Raw genomic sequence first — 20,057 nt, forward strand, 5'->3', positions numbered from 1 at the left:
TTGACGTACCTCTGTCCTTACTCTGAGCCTGTCCTCATTTTTGGCACTCCCAAGATGCCGAAGACAAGATGAGAATCTTGCATTTTCCCTACTGCAGCCCTGGTAATAATCCCTTCTCTAAAAAGTTTCTAGGACATGGAGACCTTTACTTTCGTACACACACACACACACACACACTTACTTTATGTATGTAAGGGATCCATTGTGTACCAGGCTTGGTGCCTCGTCCCTGACTTAAGTGACTGTGAGGAAGTTAAGTGCCGGGCCCAAGGTCACACAGGCGACAGGTCATCATGATCAAGGCTTGGGTGTGTTGATGGCACAGCCTTTCCGCAGAAGCCTGCCTTGTGTTGGGTTCTCTGTGTCGACACCCTTGCATGATATTGCACACATGCAGGTGACAAGACAAACTCCACATGCTGGACACAGGGCATGCACTGTTATGCTTCCTTCACCTGCCATTATTGCAGCACTTGTTGGCGTCCTGCACTCCCGTCTCTGGGGTAATGATGGCCTCCATTATGTTTTATGTGGCATTAATTACCCAAAGCAGTAACTGTTGGAAAGTAAACAACCTTTAAATCTTGGCCAGCCTGGGCAATTGCCTTCTGTTCTTGGGAACACTGTGATCTGGGCAGGAGGCCCTGTGCTGGGTTCTGCTCCCTGGGCAGAGCGGCTCTGCAGGAGCACCTGGTAGGCATGGCCTGGGGGAGGCAAGCAGGGCTGGGCCTGCTCCGGGCAGCACCCTGGTCACAAGAGCCGTGCTCCCCACCCTCTCTCCCCCAGACAGTCAAGAAGAGACTCAGGTAGCCCTGGTCGAGTCATCCCAGGACCAGTCCCAGTTTGGTTGCCTCTTGACTTTGTGACCTTGAGTGGCCTTGGGTGGCTGGGTCACTGGTGTACGGAGCTGTTGTGAAGGCCGGAGGAGTCCATCTGTGCAGCACTGAGTACAGTGGTGAGTGCACGGATGGGGGTGAGTACCTGAGAGCATAAAATACTCATTTTAAGTGCTAATTGTGACTGGTACTTGTTGAGTACTTACTACCTGCCAGGCTGGAAGTACATTACCTCATTTAATCTCACAACCATTCTGCAAAAGAATATTTTGCAGATGTAGAGGGGGAGATGCAGAGAGGTTCAGGACTTGCAAGGACACGAGAGGGTCTGAGCTCAACTTCAGTGCCTCTGACCTGACCCTAGCCTCCTTACCTTCTCTTGTCCTGTCTCCACAGGCTGCGGAGTCTTTGCCATTAACTTGCAGTGTCACCTGGGGCACATCAGTACCTCTCAGGGCCTTGGTATCCTCACCTCTAAAATGTGCACAGTCTTATCATACTGTGGGTTCTTGGGGTGTCTCCCAGAGAGACGCTGGGTTGAAGGGACCTTCCTATGTCTGCCCTCTTCTGCATGTGTTTGGTGTTGTGTTTATTGGATGAAGATTGTTTTCCCCCAGATGCCCACCTGTCTGGTTGGGTTTTGGTACTGGCCTGACACTAGAAGAAAAAATACCAATCGTTGTCACTGTGGACATCTGTTACATCCCCTACTCCTTATCTTGTGTTTTTTCTCAAATTCATGTGTAATGTATTCCTAGTCTTAACAAAGTTAATACTAAAGATGTATATAATTTAAGAGGGGAAGGTCCTTCTCTAGTATTATATTAGGATCTAATTTTAGATGCATTATATTAGGTTCACAAATATAAGGGGATGTGTAGAACATTTTAAAATAAAAGTACAAAATCATCTGTGTACATATTATTCAGCAACTTCTTTATGGGGTATTTGTATCATAGACTGTGTGTATCTTCAATATTGATGGGTAATTGTCAAAATATCTAGTAGGTTGTGATGTAACATCTCCCACATCCAGCCCCATATTTTGCCCTTTGGGGATGCTAGCAATCAGTTAAGTTTTTGCCAGACTGATAGCTGAAACTGGCATTGCGTTATTGCCACTTGGCATTTCTTTGACCATTAGGGAGGCTGAGCATTTCATCATGTCCTTCTTGCTTTGGTGACTAGTTCTAGCTCTGTTATTTGCTTTAGGGAATTTAATATCAAATTCTGCTATCATTAATTACAAGCCTGTCACATGCCAGTACTGTACAAGGGGGTGGTATGTGTGTGTACACAAACCTCTGGTTCAGTAGCAGGCCTGTCCCTCAGAGCTTCCAGTCCAGTTGAGGTGCTCTGACTTAGGCATCATGCAAGAAAGCCAAGGGCAAAGCTGCAAAGCATCAAAAGAAGTTGAGAGGGAGGAAGAGGTCAGGGGAAAGGGTGAACGTTATATAAAAATTCAGATTTCAATGTCTATAAATAAAGTTTTATTGGAACAAAGCCACACCCATTCATTCACATGTTTATGGCTGCTTCCTTGTTACAGTGACAGAGTCAGGTAGTTATGACAGGTATTTTATGGCCCACAAGGTGGAACATAGTCACTGTCTGACCATTTAGGGAGAGAGTTGGCTGATGTCTGGGTTAGAAGGTATTAGATATTAGGGCTTGTGAGGGAAGAGGGAGAAAACCAAGGTCTGCTGAGTACTTGTCTGGACTGGGTGCAAGGTAAAGTGCCAAACCTATCCTCCTTGGAAAAGAAGTATTTCTTCTATATGCCATATGATCCTTGCCCTCCTTCCTCCCTTTCTGCTACCAAGATGTGAGGTGGAAGTGAGGAAGGGCAGAGGGGCGGAGCCTGGGCACAGTCTTAAGGTTGGCGTAGAGAGAAGAGTCTACACCTTTGGGAATGGCATCAGGGCCTGTTGGCAGGGTCCAAACCATTCTTTGGGATGTGGCCCAGCTGCCAACTGAGTCCCAGCTCAGCTGAGGGGTCCCCACTATACCCTGAGGACTAAAGGCTGGAGTGCCAAGATGGGAGGGTCGGGGTAACCAGGGTTCTGCTGGTCAAGGTGAGAAGGTGGATGTGGAGCTTGTGACCGCCCCTCCTCTGGCTCATGCCGCTCCTGGCGGCTCAGCAGCTCCGGGCTGGGTTGGCCTAGTGGCCACCTGCTGAGGGCTAGTTTACATCATCAGATGCTGACCCTTGGGCTCCTTCCCTTCAGAACGCCTTTAACAGCTCCAACACAGAGGATGTGGCCAGGGATGTTGGAGGGAATTGCCCTGAAGGCTTTGGGGGAGGCTGTAGAATGACCACCACTGGCCAGTAGGCACCAGTGTGGTCCACTGTGTGCCAGTGTCCTCACCACTGGGAGTTTTGAGATCCAGCCGAACATCTGTGGACCACTCTCTGCTGGTGTGCCTTCGATCCTCCAACAGCCCCTCTGCCTCAAGCACCAGGATTGTCCACATTTTGGAGATGTGGAAACTGATGCTCACAAATGGAGTGATTTACCAGTGAGTGGTGGGTGCAGCTATCAGCCCAGACTCTAAACCTGAGTGCTAATCAGCTTCCCACAGTAGTTTTGGGAATATGCAGGAGAGCACTGGTAGGTACGTATCTCTATACTTTTTCAGTTACTGTTTATAAGCAATTATGATTTTCTGTATGCAGGTATGGTATACACTTTTTTTTTAAGGTTTTATTTATTTATTTGAGAGAGAGAGAGGGAGCATGAGCAGTGGGGAGAGGCAGAGGGAGAGGGAGACTCCACACTGAGCAGGGAGCCCAACGTAGGGCTTGATCCCTGGATTTCGGGATTGTGGCCTGAGCTGGAGGCAGATGCTTAACCAGGTGCCCCTGCTATACACTTTTAAAAACTAAGTTTAAAAAGTGAGTTGATTAAATAAAAAGGCTCCTCACTTACAGGCAGTTTATTTGAGTGCCAAAATTGTGGGGTGGTGTGTAAATGAGTGTGGTGAAGGCTATCCCTGCTAGCGTCTTGGAACGCCCTGCGCCCAGTATGTCACTGGCACAAAGTGGGTGGCATGGGGGTACATGGTGACTGTTGAATAATGGAGTCCAAGGGATCCTCCCTCTGAGGTGGGAGTGGGGAGTCAGAACACACAGCTGTAGTGCAGTGCAAATGACAGCTGGCTCCAAGTGTTCTTCCTCCACTCAGTCATGTTTTGTGTGTGTGTGTGTGTGTGTGTGTGTGTGTGTAAGAGAGAGAGAGATAAATGTTTTAATTTCAGATTGATTGAATACTACAGAGAATAAGAGAACAAATACTCATGTGCCCAACACAGTGTCAGCCTTGCCAAATTTGCTTCTGATTTTACCTCTCTCTACAGCTATTGCCTTTCCTCCCTCCTCAGAAGCAAAACCACTTGTGTTGGTGTTGGCATTTGTTTGAATCTCCACTCAGATTCTTAATTTTTTTTTTTTACTTCCTTGTATAGTTAACCCTAGAAACTAACACCATCATTTTCTTTGTCTTTAAACTTTATATATGTTTCTTATGTGTCACCATTAACCTTTTCTTAAAAATTTATTTATTTTTAAGTGATCTCTATATCCAGTATGGGGCTTGAGCTTACAACCCTGAGATCAAGAGTAGCATGCTCCAGACTGAACCAGCCAAGCGTCCTTACCATGTACCTTTTTTGCTTAATATTATGAAGATTTCTCTATGTTGGTGTGTGTCTCTAGAGTGCTCATTTTAAGTTCTGTGTGCAGTTAGAATGACACTCATTCTAAGTCAAATGAAAGAATTAATGTATCTCTTTTGCTAGTGCTGGATATATAGGTTGTTGACAATTTTTCCCCTTAATGAATGATGCCACAGTGAGCAATTTTTGTCTGTTTCCTAACATACATCAAGTGCTTCTTTAGGATATGCCCCTAGAATAGGATTTGCCTGACTGAAGGGTTTGTACATCCTTAATGAAACCTTTTTTTTTTTTTTTTTTGCCAGACTTCTCCAAAATGGTTATATCAATATAATCTATCAGCAGTGCCCCAGAGTACCCATTCTCTATATGGTAATCAACACTTGATATTATCAGACTATAATTTTTGCCCCTCTGATGGATGTAAGATGGTATCTTACCCTTACTTTGCATTATCCTGCATACTTGTAGAGATCAGCATATTTTCACGTGCGGATCATTTTCTCTTTCCATAGGGTGATCATTATGGCCCAGTTTTCCAGGTCAGTCCCCACTTATACAGACTGTGTAATTATTAATAGCACACTTGGCATTTTCTTTTTTTAAGATTTTATTTATTTATTTGAGGGAGAGAGCGTACAAGTTGGGGGAGGAACAGAGGGAGAGAGGGACAAGCAGGCTCTGTGTTGAGCATGAGCCTGATGCAGGACTTGATCTCACGACTCTGGGATCATGACCTTAGCTGAAACCAAGAGTTGTATGCTCAATCGACTGAGGCATTCAGGCACCCCACCCCTGCCATTTTCAAAAATGTCTCAATATAAATTTTAACATCATTTTCCTGTATAACGTAAGGAACCTAGTTTTTCCTTTGTGTATTTGTGTCTACGTAAAAAAATCCTTTTCTACCCCACAGTCATGAAAGAGTCTCCTATTTTCTTTAGAAATACTAAGGTTTTGCTTTTATTTTATGGTTTTCTTTCCCCTAGAATTATTATGTATGGTGTGAGGTAGGAAAGTATTTTTTCCATCTTTGATAACCAGTTATCACACACTCTCTGAAAGTCTGTGTTTTCTCTCATTGTCATAGATCAAGTTTCCAAGTATCTAAAAGTCTTTTTCTGGGTACTTTATTCTTTTCTTTTAGTCTATTTGTTTGCATGCTGAAAATGACATGGTTTTAGGTGCTATAACCTTTGTCTTCGGAGTATTCTAAATGGAGTAGGATTATGTGTTTCAGGGAGACAAGTTTATCATGGGAAAACAAGTACCAGGCCTTATGCCACAGTGTGGTTACGTGTTCATCAGATTTCGAAGGTGCATCTTGGTTCTGGGAACTGAGGTTAGAGGGGATTAGGGATTTGAGCCTTGAGGGAAGGAGAGGGCTTAAATATGTGGGAGAGGGTCATAAAATAAGATAAATATAGACATTCAGGAGGAAATATAATAGAGGGACTCCTTAAATGTTAGAACCACAAGGGACTTTTGAAGCTATTGGAGACTGTATGGAGTAGTTCGGCTAAGTGATCAGTCTTTGGAGCCTCACAGACCCAGGTTTGATCTTCACCAAGATTCTTAACCTCTCTGGATCATAATTTTAATTTCTTCATCTATAAAATGGGGGTAATAATGAGTTTTCCTGAGAAAACTTTTTTCTCAGTTTTCCTGAGTTTAGGACTCCTGAGAGGACTAAATCAGATAGTGTACATAACGGGCTTGGCAATGTCCTGGCATATAGCTGTACAGAAATTAAATGATAGTTACTTAGTACCCTATTTGCTTGATTCTAGGGCCAGCTTCTTCTTTTGCCACATTTTACAATTCTGAAATTAGAACAGGCTTTACTGTTATTTCCTGTAGTACTTGTTTTTCTTCCCAGATCACTGTTTAGAATTTGGGAAGCAGAATATTTTTATAGGATTTTTTTTTAAGATTGTATTTATTTATTTGAGAGAGAGAGTGAGAGAGCGTGTGTGCATGAGTGGGGGTGGGGTAGAGGGAGAAGGAGAAGCAGATTACCTGCTGAGCAGGGTTCCTGATGTGGGGCTTGATCCCAGGACCCTGGGATCATGACCTGAGCCAAAGGCAGACAGTTAGCCAACTAAGCCACCCAGACACCCTGGGAGATAGCATATTTTACAGATCAGGAAATGGAGCTAACATGCCACATCCAGGATTGCCCATCAAGTTGATTTGGTCTTCCTAGGAATCATCTGTATTACTAATCCTAGAGAGAAGAAAGAAAGAGAAAAACCCATCTTAACTTGGGTTGGGGATGGTTTATATGCCATGAGACACTGTAGGTAAATTTTAGTCAGTGTGCAAGGTGGAATCTGATGCCTTCCAGAAGAGGGAAGTTGAGTATCATTTAGAACTACAGATGTCCTCTGTCCAGCAAATAGCACCCACCAGGTGGGATGTGGTAGGTTCTGGAAACAGATTTAGGTTCTGCTCCTCGCTCTGCCACTTCTTAGTTGTGCATGCTTGCCCAAGTCAGGTAACCTCTCCGACCCTACCTCCTCTTCTCAGCGGGGCTCAGGGTCCTCAGCTGCCCCTGTCACAAACTGTTGACTTGCGCTGAGCTTCAGGTGAGTTAATACCCGAGCAGGACTTTGCCATTAGGTAAGCACCCAGTGAATGGAAGCTGCTAGTTCTTGTTTCCCAGAGGTATGCCTCCCCCTCCTACCACCTTGCCCCAGTTTTGCTTGGGATTGCTCGTTCATTCATCTCCTCCCCTATAGAAATCCTGCACACTCTTCAAAGTCCATCTTAAATGTTATCTCCTGATTCAGACCTTTTTTCACCCTCCCCCCCTTCCCCATTCTCTGTGAGTGTTGCCCAACTTTGGATCTTTGTTGCCTCTTCTGGAGGTGTTTCAAATTCTGCCTTATATAAGAGCTTCTCCTGTGTGGTATGGTATGCCCCAGGCTGCCTACCTTTGAGGACAAGAGTGTGTCTTAGTTTTGCAAACCCTATAATTGTAGCAGAGAACAGCAGTATAAAGCATAGGAAGTCACATTTAATCACTTGCTGAGTACCTACTGTGCGTTACACAGTGCAGTGGTGAGCAAAGGAGACACACGTTGTGCCTTCACAGAGCCCACTTTCCGTGGCTCCCACCCACGTCCCAAAATGATGCTGATGAAACAGAGAGGTGCCCCGTGCCCTGGGTCGGTTCCACTTTTGTGACCTTGCTCCTCGGTGTGTGTTACCATGAACCATGGCCTTCTGATGGCACTGCATTGTGTGTGAGATCTCGGCTTGGGGAGGATGGCCTGGCCCCGGGTGTTGGCATCGAGGCAGGCATGTGAAGGAGGGGCTCCAGAATGGGTGTGCATGGGAGGAAGGGACAGGGACTGGAGATGGGAGAGGTGGTGGGGAAGCGCATGAGTCAGGTCTCTGCAGCAGGTGGAGGAGGCCGTAGCCCCGGGCCTAGGGACCCGCTAGCGTGGATTCCAATCTCTGTGTTCAGCCTGGGATGGGGCAGGCGGGGCCTCCGGTGTGCATGAGCTGGGGCTGCCCTGCAGAGCCCAGGGTCGGTATTAATTGAGCCCTGGGGCGCCTGTAAACCTGTGGTGATGACCACTTGGGCCTCAGGCCTCATGCCAGAGCTGGCTACGTTTTTTTCTTTGGAGAAGGTGGAGGACACTGGAAAAACCAGTTAGGGTGTGTGAGGTTCCATTTTATGTTGCTGTTAATGGAGTGTTGGCTCAGGAGCCCGGAAATGTATGTAAAAATCTGGCTTTTTCAGAAAGCTAGATGTGTTGGTTAGGTCAGCAAGACCCTTCTATGAGTTGCATCTCCTGAACTGGCAAGTGGGCAGGACAAGAGTTTGGGGTTTGTGCCTCCTCCCTCTGATGGGAAGGGCCCCCAGCACATCGTCCTAAGGGGGATGGGGGCTTGGTGCATCGCTATGTCTGCTGGTCCTGTCCCAGGGGCTGGTTGAAGCTGAGAAGGGCGCTTGCCGAGTGGGTGTTTCTCTGCGTGGTCAGCCTCATCTCCAGGTCTGGAGGGAGCCATGGGGACGAGCTCTGTGACACACAGCCCTATGTCCATTCTGCTCATCTCCAAGTCCCTAGGATTCATGTGGCATTTCGTAGTAGTTGTTGGTAGATATTTGGAATGAGTGATTTAATTGCATGTTCTTTGGTTCTATTATTCATTGCAAGGAGTAGTATATTAGCTTCCTGTGGTTGCTTTAACAAATTACTACAAACATGTTGGCTTAACATGAAACACCACAAGTTTATTTTCCCATAGTTCCTGAGGCTAGAAGTCGGAAATCTGGTAGGGCCGTGGTCCTTTTTGGAGCTTGAGGAGAGAATCCATTCTCTGTATCTTCCAGCTTCTGGGTGCTCCAGGTGTCCCTTGGCTTGTGTTCCTCCAATCTCTGCTGGTCACGTTACCTCCTCTTCTCTCTGTCTTCTCTGTGTGTCTCTTACAAGGACACTTGCCATTAGATTTAGGGACCTCCAGATAATCCAGGAATATCTCTTTATCTCAGTATCCTTAATTTAATTGCATCTGCAAAGACTGTTTTTCCAAATACAAGGTAACATTCATAGGTTCTGGAGATGAGGATCTGGATATATCTTCTCAGGGAGGGAGCAGCATTCCACCTGCCACAGGGGGTCTTAGTATTTTTTTTAATGGCTGTTTTAGCTATTTTATTTTATTTTATTTTATTTTATTTTATTTTATTTTATTTTATTTTATTTTATTTTTAATTTTTTTTATTTATTTATGATAGTCACACACAGAGAGAGAGAGAGAGAGAGGCAGAGACACAGGCAGAGGGAGAAGCAGGCTCCATGCACCGGGAGCCCGACGTGGGATTCGATACCGGGTCTCCAGGATTGCGCCCTGGGCCAAAGGCAGGCGCCAAACCGCTGCGCCACCCAGGGATCCCTGTTTTAGCTATTTTAAAACTGCTTGCCACTGGGTTTGTGCTGTTCCTAATTTGTTGTTTGCATTTAAGTTTCATTCATATATATGCGTGTGTCTATACATATACATATAAATACACGTGTGTGTATATATGTGTATATATGTGTGTGTGTGTCTATACATATATATATATATATAGAGAGAGAGAGAGAGAGGGAGATTTTAGTATAGGTAGATTTCCCTTTTGCCCAATTTTAGTTTCCGAAAATCCTTCTCTATTGAGTGTCTGGTATGATTCATGTTCACATAAAACCTTAAGAAAGTTGACTTTAGTCCAGTGATAACTTGTTTTGCTGTTTGCTATGAGTTGAGTAAAACCTCAAAACCAAGGGAGATCTATGTGAGACTTTTAGTTGAATTGCATTGAACCATGGTCAGGCTCCTGGTTCATTCGTTTGTCCCTCCCTCCCTCCCTCCCTCCCTCCCTTCCTTCCTTCCTTCCTTCCTTCCTTTCTTTTTTTTTTTTTTTTAAGATTTTATTTGTTTATTCATGAGAGAGACAGAAAGAGAGGCAGAGACATAAAGGGAGAAGCAGGCTCCCTGCGAGAAGCCCAATGCAGGACTTGATTCCGGACCTCAGGATCACAACCCATGCCAAAGGTAGATGCTCAACCACTGAGCCACCCAGGCATCCCTAGGCTCCTGGTTTCAATGATGTATCATACTTACCTCAGATGCCACCACTGGCGACACTGGGGGACAAGTATTCAGGACCCCTTTGTACTATTTTTGTTACTTCTTGTGAGTCTATCCTTACCTAAAAATTAAAAAAAAATTTCCAGCAGGCAATCAGATTTACCAATACCACCACTAAATCATTTTCTCTTAATTTGTAAAACATCCTTTATTAAGTTGTGAAATGTGTACGGGCGTTTTAGAGCTGTGGTTAACACTTAATTTGGGAAAAACTGACATCGTTCAGTAAGTGGTCTTCCTGTCTAGGAACATGGCATATCCTATTTATTCAGACTGTATTTTATTTCCTCATAAAGCGTGTAGTTTCATCCAGGTTGTTCATGGTTGTAATTCATAGATTCAGGTTCTTCCTGTTACTAAGGATGAGTCTTTTCTACATGCGTATTCTTTGACTAGCTTGTGCTGGTTATATGTCACCAAATAGAATCCCCACACCCCTTAAATACATGAAATTCTTTTAAGTTGGGAAAATGCTTTTCATTCTGCAATTAGAGACAATGTTTAACAGGCTTTTACTCGTTCCTTTAACCTGCTCTTGGGAAGGGTATGGTCAGTTATTTACTGTAACATGGATCTGAGTGGGTGGCTGTGTTCTCCATCCAAGTGACCCGGGGAGGGGGGGGGCAGGGGCAGCCTTTCTAAAGAAACATGAAGTTCTGTTCTTAACATTAACTCCATTTTGTTGAATTCTCTTTCTTTGAAAACTGTAGAGGTGCTGTGTTTTGGGGGACACATGGTGTGCTACCTAGGGTGTCTTAGGCACAACCAGGCTTGGGGGACAAATGGGGGTGTGCAGTCCAGAGAGCCATCTGAGTTGGCCATGGACTGACTGCTCTGTCCCCTGGGGCCGTGAGGCTTGGGTGGTCACTCAGGAGGTCAAGAAGGCCTCCCTCTGGGTGAACTCCACGTTTGAAACCCATCAGAAATGGAAAATGTACTGTTAACCCCCTCCTAGGCCAATCTTATGAAATCCGACTGCTGGAGAATCGGAAGTTGGGAGACTTTCAAGATCTGAACACAAAATATGTCAAGGCAAGGCTGTGGGGCCGCCCTCCCTCCCCAGGAGGTCTTGGGGGTCTGAGGGGTCTGGGCTTGCTGGTGGTGGGGGTCAGGAGTGCCTCGGAGGTTTGGGGAGAGCCCTGGAGTGGGAGGGGTTCCTGGTCCCTGGAGCGTGTTGTCCAGGCGGTTGAGGGCAAGCTGGCAGTGCTAACAGCTGGAGGGGCGTGGGCTAATGGAGTGGGCTCTGGGCTGGATGAACTCAGGTTTGAGCCTGGCTTTGCCACTTACTGAATCTTCCTGAGCTTTCAGTTGGCTCATTGGCACAAAAAGATATATAGGTTAGCTGTGTATGTAAAGCACTTAGTAATTCTGGAAAAGGGGGATAGTCCTCATTCTTACTGTCCTATGATTGGGGTTCTTAGGGGGGAGAAGCATGCAGAGCTTGAGAGCTGGGAAGGAAGGCTCTGGCAGGAGAGGTCTTAGTCTTGAAAGGTGGGAGATTTGCCCGGTGGGAAGTTCTCTTGGGTCCTTGTCAGCCCCACACTTAGCTGTCTCCTACTGGCTTCTCCTCCCTAGAGCATCATCCGGGTGGTTTTCCACGACCGCCGACTGCAGTACACAGAGCACCAGCAGCTGGAGGGATGGCGGTGGAGCCGGCCCGGGGACCGAATCCTGGACATTGGTGAGTCTGCTGGGCCACGCGGGGCCCAAGGCACTCCAAGTTCATTGGGAACCCCAAGAACATTGGGGTTCTTCTTGGATGCTGTCGGATGCATGCCTCGCTAGGACACTTTAGTGTACCCTTGCCTCAGGTAAAACGCTGTGCGAGCTGGCACCAAGCCTGCCCTCGGGGATTTCTAACTCAGAGCTCTGCCATCAGGGATTGCAGGGAAAGCATTGCAGAAGGCCCTGCCCTAAAGGATTCTGATCTGTGACGAAGGGAAGCATGGGCATCACAGCGATGGGCAACAGAAATTGAGCTTTGAGGTCTTAGGCGCTGATCCATAGTCTTTTACCTGTAACTCTGGGAGCCAGGTGTGTCTTGGAATTTAGAAGTTTTAGAATGGCAACAGGGTGTGTCGATCCCTAGCTCCAGGTAATGCCTCTGGCAGGCCATCCAGTACACTAATATTTCTGCAGCAGGGTAAAATGTCTGTTCACCCAAAATGGGACAAAGAACTCCCAATAGCTTTGTGGCAGTTCACGTTGGGCTTTCTGCCAAATGAGTTATGCAAAACTTAGTTTTCAGAACTTTCGGCATTTCAAATTGTGGTTAAGGAATTTGGACCTGTAATGAGAGTCCTTCCCTAAGCCTCTGGGAGTGGCTGACAATTGCACTTTTGTGTATGTGTATGTGTGTGCAGATATTCCACTGTCTGTTGGTATCTTGGACCCCAGGGCCAGCCCGACACAGCTGAATGCAGTCGAATTTTTGTGGGACCCTTCAAAGAGAGCCTCTGCATTCATTCAGGTAAGTGGGAGGGAGGGTGTTCTTGGGGGAAGCCAGAGTTTTGGGGCCTGCATGCATGTTGTTCCTCAAAACAGTCCACCTGCAGGGCCCCAACGGGCTCCTGTTCTATGTTACGGGGATGTACGTTGAAGGGGAGGAGGCTACAGGAGTGTGGCTCAGTCGTGGAGCTAGTTGGTCCCCAGAGCTAGGAAAGGACGTGGCATGTTGTAGAATACTGTGTGGGTTTTGCTTAACAATATGTAAGCTTGTTACAAAATAAGTATGCCCTCGCGTATATAATAGGTAATAAATTTTTTTTCCATGATAGTTTCTATGATTAAATTAATTGTTTCATGATCAAGCACCTGGCATGGGTCCAGGAGCCTGGCGGGGCCGCCGTGCTTCTGGGCTGACATGCACTCTCTCGTTCTCTCTCTATGTCCCTTTCTGAACCTCTTAGTTTTTTCACTTGTCTTACAAATCAGATAATGAACATAAAGTCATTACTGCAGTGCCTGGTCCATAGTAATTGCTCAGTAAAAGTTAGTGATCTTTTTTTTAACATGATTATAATATTCTTACTGTACTTTAAAGTTATTATAATACTTTGTATTGTATTGTATTAGCACAATAATATATATTATTGGAGTATTTATAGTATTCTGATAATAAATATGTTACCCAGTGCCTTTTTCTGTAACACGTACTTACTTAGAAACATAGAAATGGCTCCAACTTTCTGCTCCTGCTCCTGGCCTGGCCCGAGTAACTCGGACACGAGGGCCATTGGGCACCAGGCGGGGATCCCTGCTGTGCAGTCTGTGGGATCTGCCAGGGGAGAGGAGGGAGTGAGGGTCCGTGGGCCTGAGCGATGGCGAGGACGTAGCTGGTCAGGCAGGGCCTCTGAGGTCGAGGGACAAAGGGGAGAGGCCGTGCCCTTTATAACAGGGGAGGGTGGAGGGGACAGAGAGGCCATCACCCTGGTGGAGTGTGCGTGGGGAGTGGGGAGGCCGAGGCAGCTGTGGACCTGATGGTGCAGGATGGAAACCTCCATTTGGTGAGGGGCCCTTGGGGAGTCCAGGGCCTGTCCCCACTCCTCTCCTTGGCTCTGGCCCACATTTCCCCTTCCAGGTGCACTGCATCAGCACGGAGTTCACCCCCAGGAAGCACGGGGGTGAGAAGGGAGTGCCTTTCCGAGTGCAGATCGATACATTTAAGCAGAACGAGAATGGGGAGTACACAGAACACTTGCACTCGGCCAGCTGCCAGATCAAGGTGTTTAAGGTAGGACATCCTTGCCACGTTCCACCTGTGGCCGCCGAACCCACGGGTCCCTGCCTGTGCTGGACGGTGACAGCAGTGCATAGACCTTTGGGATTCCCGCTGGAGGCCCGGCAGGGAGCTCGGCATCCTGTTGGCCTGGGGCTTCTACCTGGACCCCTGAGGGGGTCAAACCACATGCACTTACTACCTTTCAGGCCCCGGGGTCAGAAGTCTGATGGTCTCACTGGACTAAAGTCAAGCGTTGAGGAGGAGGGCTGCATTCTTTTCTGGAGGATCCCTCTCCTTCCCTTTGCTGCCTTCTAGAGGCCTCTGCATTCCCCAGGCCACATCCACTTGTCCTAGGAGCTAGCAAGAGTGGCTGGGCTCTTCTCTGGTCACATTGCTCCAGCCTCCTCTCCTCCCTCCCTTGTCCACTTTTATGGACCCTGTGATTGTGCTGGACCCCCTGGGATGACTCAGGATAATCTTCCTGTTTCCACATCACACAGCTAGCAATCCTAATTCCACCTGCAGCTTTACTTCCTTTGCCTTGTGAAGTGACAGCCTCGGGTTCTGGGGATTAGGATGTGGCCGTGTTTGAGGAGCCCCTGTGCAGCGGGCACCGTGGCCTGTGGTCTTAGGTGCTGCCTGCTACAGGGTCTCGTGGGTCTGATTTCCCGTGGACAGACCCACAGCTGTGTGGCCGGATGTCTTTGCCTGGTCCTGGTCGCACCTCTGTCCTCATCATATACAGACCACATCTGTGGTCCTCGGGTCCAGTGGCACCCTGTGGATATCTGGGGCTCAGATGCAGACTGGCAGCAGGAGGGAGGGATAGTGTCTGTATGACGCCCCCCCGCCCCGCCCCGCAGAGTGCCTCGGCTTTCCCAGGTGAGGAAGGGGAGGGGCTCCAGGAGGAGGATCATGTGCTTGACGCCTGGGAGGTGAGAGAGATGCCGACCTGTCCGGAGATCCTGCCTGGACTCCTGGGGCCTGGGGAGAGTGCAAATCTTGGGACCTGTCTCTAAGTCCTGGTTCTTTCTCTGATAGCTGCTTCTGCCCACTTTGGACTAATCGGAACCCCTGTGCTCTGTACTTGTAGCCAAAGGGAGCTGACCGGAAACAGAAGACCGACCGGGAAAAGATGGAGAAAAGAACTGCCCAAGAAAAAGAGAAGTACCAGCCATCCTACGAGACCACCATTCTCACAGAGGTGAGCCGGCCTGGTGCTGGGGTGCGCCTCCTGGGGCCTTCTTCACGGAGCAGGATGACTGCGTGCTCTTGGTTTAGGTTCTTGGGAAATTGCCCACCTTGGGTGAATGCTGCTTTGGAAAGTGCCTATAAAATTGTGGCAGATTCCTGGGTCCGGAGCTGTGTTCACATGATAAGGCCAGGGGGCCAGGAAGGTGTTTCAGAAATCTCTTCCGGTTCTGTGCTGCCATTTGTACTTTCCAGAATCAGGTGATTTTTTTTTTTTAAATAAAGGTCCAAAATTCAAAAGGTAGAAGAGAGTATATATACACTAGAAAATGCCTTTCCCCAAACTGTCCTAGCCTCAAGCTGTCTCTTCCCAGGGCAGCTGGCATCTCTTGGGTCCCCATGTATCTGGCCTAGCTTTCTCTGCCGATGAAGCCAATTCATACATGTTTGCCCCACGCCCACTTTTTTTTATACCAACAGTGTACATAGACATACTGTTCTGTAACTTGATTGCTTTATTTAATAGCCTGTCTTGGAGTCTGTTCTCCATCTGTTCATAAAAAGCTTTCTAGTTCTTTACCCAGAGGCGTGGTCTTCGTTGTATAGATAGATGGCCTGCTGGTGGACATTGGTGCTCTCGGGGCTCTTGCCGTTTCACACATGGTGCAGGGAATGACCCTGTGCATGTGAAGTTCTGCATATGGTAGAAAGCTCTGCAGGCTTCATTCTCAGAGCAGGCTTACAGGTCGGGGGTGTTGACTACTTGCCGCTTTGTTGTTTGAATAGAGACTGGAACGCGTCTCCTCCTAACCTGGACACTGACAGCACCTGCTCTAAACCTCCTTGTGTCCAGCGTACTTCTGAGACCCTCACTGTCACAGGCTCTTCTTCCCCCTGTCACTGGTCACTGCTGGTGCCACATCTTACTGGGGTCTGTTGTGTTTTTTTTTTTTCTTTTTTACAATTTTATTTATTTATGAGAGACACAGAGAGGCAGAGACCTCGGCAGAGGGAGAAGCAGGCTCCATGCAGGGAGCCCAACGTGGGACTCAGTCCCAGGACCCCGGGATCACGACTTGAGCCAAAGGCAGACACAACCACTGAGCCACCCAGGCGCTCTTCTGTTGTTATTTTTAAAGCAGCTGTTCCCCAGTGTGTTCTGCAATCAGCCCAGCTAGTGGGTGTTCATTGAATAATTTGACTTGCTCAGAAGGCCCTCCACAGATGCAGGAGGCCCAGCCCCAGCTGTGGTAGAGTTAAGGCTGTGTTAAAGGTGAGGCCCAGGGCACAGAGCATCTAAGAGAATAGTGGCTGGTCCTGGCTGGTGTGTGTGTGTGTGTGTGTGTGTGTGTGTGTGAGAGAGAGAGAGAGAGAGAGAGAGAGAGAGAGAGAGAGAAGCCATATGCAGAAAGGTATTTGCAACAAGATACAGTATGGAAGATAATTTTGCGGCGGCATAGATATGTTACCAGTGTTTTATCTGACACAGGATAATAGTGACCAGAGAGCCCTGGTGCAGGAAGAGCCTGTCTAACTCTCAGCAGCAAAGCAGTACGAGGACCTGCAGTTATGAATCAGAGCTCAGACCAGTTAGTTTTCCCCAGGCCCCAGTCCCCTCGCGTGCGGGCCCTCCAGGGTGCCCTCCACGCTCCCACTGCCCTCTGCCTACGGACACCTTTCCCTTCCAGGCCGAGCCTCAGCCTCTCTGCTCCTGCCTCTCTTCTGTCTTCCCCCTGGTGGAGGAGAGGTCCGGGGGTGCTTTAGACAGCGTCTGTCTACGCCCTTGTCAGAGCGTGGTACAGTTGGTCAATACCCCCGCCTGGCCCATGACCTTGTAAGGTGACTGTCAGCTCTTCCTCCTCAGCTCCCGGATTTACCACCAAGAAATTCCAGCCCACATGCACAACCGAGTTAAATATTTACCAACCTGTGGTTCGGTGGGTGATAGTAAATCTTCAGGAATGCTTCAAATTGGCCCTCTCCAAAGAGGTGTCATCACAGGGAAGGGGAGAAATGAATACTTTGTCCCCTGGCTTCCCCAACAGGCAAAACCTGTACATCTTTGCTTTCTTTGGGCGATTCTCTCCTATGTTCATCCTTGGCTTCTGCTCAAGAAGTTCCTTGAGGTCAAGGATCACATCCTCCGTGTTTTTTGTGTATCCCTTAGCTCCTAGCAGGACGGCTGAGGTATAGTAAACACGCATCGACTGATGCCTAAGAGGGCTGGCTGCTCCTGGAATGTTTCAAGTAGTGCAGGTTTTAGTACTGAACATTTTTGTTTTAGATTTATATTTATTTATTCATTTTAGGGGGAGAGAGAAAGAGAGAGAGCAGAGGAACAAGCAGAGGGAGAGGGATAAGCAGACTCCCCGCTGAGCGTGGAGCCTGATGCAAGGCTCTATCTCACGATCCTGAGATCACGACCTGAGCCAAAACCACAAGTTGGATGCTTAAGTCACTGAGCCACACGGGCACCCCACTACTGAACCTCACGGATGATTTTTGTTTGGAAGTTATCTGTGTCCAGTGCTCCCTCCTTTGCTTTTACACCACTTGTCTACACCTGGTAAAACCTGCCTCTGGGCAGTTGGCCTGTTTTGTTAGTTCTCTTTTCTTAGGGACCCAGATGACCGACGATGTTTCTTTCCCTAGGAAGCCCACAGAGACACATGCCTGCCTTTGCTTGCTCTGGGAATGACTGAATTTTAGGTCTTCTCTGCCGCGCTCAGTTTCTTGGGCATGGCCCTAGTACCCATGCTTCGCTGGCTCACGTGGGCCCTGGGAGGATGTGGGCTAAGTGTTGAGGGGTCAGGGGCTTCCCGTGCTGGCCTTGATGGATGCTGGCATGGGAGGGATAGGAGCTGGGTCTGCAGCTCTGTGGCCTGAGTTGTTCCTGACCACCATGGCTCTCGAGTCACTACTGTCCTGTGCTCTTTCCACAGTGCTCCCCGTGGCCTGACATGGCCTACCAGGTGAACAGCGCCCCATCTCCAAGCTACAACGGCTCTCCAAATAGCTTTGGCCTTGGTGAAGGGTATGTCTGTCTTCTTTCCCTTGAGAGCCCCTGGAGTGATGATGGGTGTAGTCTCCTTTCTTGGTCTTTGTGTCTTCCTCTGTTTGGTGCACTGGCATCGGTTTGGGCTTTGGAGTGGCACTTGAAATATTTGCACAGCTTTCTGTGCTTGGATGTGCTTCTGTAAACATCATCTGCTGGGGCAGCAGCCCAGAACCCACCTTCCCACCCCGGCTACCCGCAGAAGCAGGTTGGCCTGCGGGTTGCCCTTCAGGGCAGAATGGCCTCCTAGGCAGATGGGGCCTAAGGAGGCAGCTGTTTAGGGGGCTCCAGTGGCTGTGAGGGGCCATCCTGGCTCTTTCTGTGGTCCCTGTGCGCATTCTCTGGGTAGCATAGGACAGCTCAGGATGCTCCCTGCCCTAGGGTTCAGGGCTTGTAACAAGGAGCAGCCTCACACATGGTCACCCAGCTCTGCAGATGCATGATGGGCCACACTGACTCAAAGGTGACAGTAGTGTGGGGACTGGCAGGCATCGGTCCAACCTGTCCTAAGCTTTGTGGCACAGGAAGGGCTCACGGCACCACTGTGGTGGCCATGTACGTCCTGATCCTGTTCTGGCGGGCAGCAGGGAGACACCAGGCAGACCCAGCAGGTAGGCGTGGAACCTGTGGGCTCCTCACAGCCCGTGCGTGGCATACAGAGAAGCCACTGATGAGAGTGAGTGTCCATGAACTTGGTTTCACAAGGTGAGGAGGGGCCTCCTTGAGAAGTGGGGTGGCATAGCCAAGGTGTCACATTCAGATTGAGTGTTAAGTCCCACCTTTCTGGGGGTGAGTTCCTTAACCTCCCTCAGCCCCACTTTCTCCACTACCAAAGGAGTGAGGATTCCATGCAGGGTCGGGGGTAGGGGTGGGTGTGCAAGGTGCCTGGCGCCTTACAGGCGCTGGGCGAGGTGCATCTTGTTACCGATGACGGTGTGAGGGTCAGCCCGGTGAGGGCCTTGCTTTTATTGTCACTGTGGTAAGGTACTCGCAGAGTAAAACTTACCTCGTTATCATGTTAAACGCAGAGACACCTATGTCCATTCATGTCGTACCTGCCCCACTGTCTGTCGGGGAGGGTCATTTAAAAATGTATTTTTTCTTTTAATTGGAGAATCCAGGTGTTCAGGTCTGTGCCTTCCCCACGAGTGAGCCCTGGAGGGAGGTCAGTGGGCCTCCAACTGTTAGAATGTTCTCATGGATGGATGTCACACTGAGGCTTCTTGTTCCCTCCTCAAGGAGCCCACAGCCTTCTCCCATCTCCGCAGAGAGGTGTTGGCTGCTGCTGCCTGGGCCCCACGTGGCCGTGTGGAGCTCCTGGGGCGGCCTGCCCTCCCCTGGGGCCGAGGCTGTGGGGAAGCTCTGCCTGGGAAGGAATCAGGTGCAAACAAATGCTGAGCTCAGAGTGGAGTGCTGATCATTGGTCATGCTGTGTTGCCACTGAGTCATGTCTGTCCTGAAGGGTTGGTCAGGGATTTAGAGGGATTGTGCAGACGGTCCCGCCTACATTTCTCTGACCTGAGCAATTCTTGAGGCCCTGCTGTGTTTCCAAGTGCCATGCCTGAGGGGCGGGGGGAGCACCGGGCTGGGTGAGGGGCCCGTCCCCACGTCCCTGAAGGTGTCCCCGCGTCTGATGGCCTGTTCTTTTCCTTTGCAGGAACAGCTCTCCGACCCACCCGGTGGAGACCCTGCCCCTGAGCAACGATGTAAGTGTCTGCAGCCGGGCTGTCTGGCTGCACATCCCCAGGCAGACCCGGCGCGGTCGTTTCAGGACCCTTCCTCTCTCTCTGCCTGCAGCACCTGCTCCCATCAGCCTCCATCCAGGACGCCCAGCAGTGGCTCCACCGAAACAGGTTCTCACAGTTCTGTCGGCTGTTCGCCAGTTTCTCAGGTGAGCATCTTTGTGTTGTTTTTCAAACCCACAGGGATCTTAAAA

General features: G+C 48.8%; 1 protein-coding gene across 2 annotated transcripts in view; it reads left to right on the forward strand.

Moving 5' to 3' along the window:
- The window catches only part of TFCP2L1 (transcription factor CP2 like 1), a 55,400-nt gene that overhangs the window by 20,939 nt on the left and 14,404 nt on the right, over positions 1-20,057 (forward strand). For both annotated transcript variants that reach the window (XM_038564915.1, XM_038564916.1), the window contains 8 exons: positions 11,110-11,186; positions 11,730-11,835; positions 12,518-12,624; positions 13,735-13,887; positions 14,969-15,079; positions 18,009-18,100; positions 19,779-19,827; positions 19,919-20,012. In XM_038564915.1, the coding sequence (XP_038420843.1) occupies positions 11,110-11,186; positions 11,730-11,835; positions 12,518-12,624; positions 13,735-13,887; positions 14,969-15,079; positions 18,009-18,100; positions 19,779-19,827; positions 19,919-20,012 (789 nt within the window). The remainder of the gene's footprint in view (positions 1-11,109; positions 11,187-11,729; positions 11,836-12,517; positions 12,625-13,734; positions 13,888-14,968; positions 15,080-18,008; positions 18,101-19,778; positions 19,828-19,918; positions 20,013-20,057) is intronic.

Source organism: Canis lupus, chromosome 19 (assembly GCF_011100685.1).
Source record: "Canis lupus familiaris isolate Mischka breed German Shepherd chromosome 19, alternate assembly UU_Cfam_GSD_1.0, whole genome shotgun sequence".
NCBI lineage: Eukaryota > Metazoa > Chordata > Mammalia > Carnivora > Canidae > Canis > Canis lupus.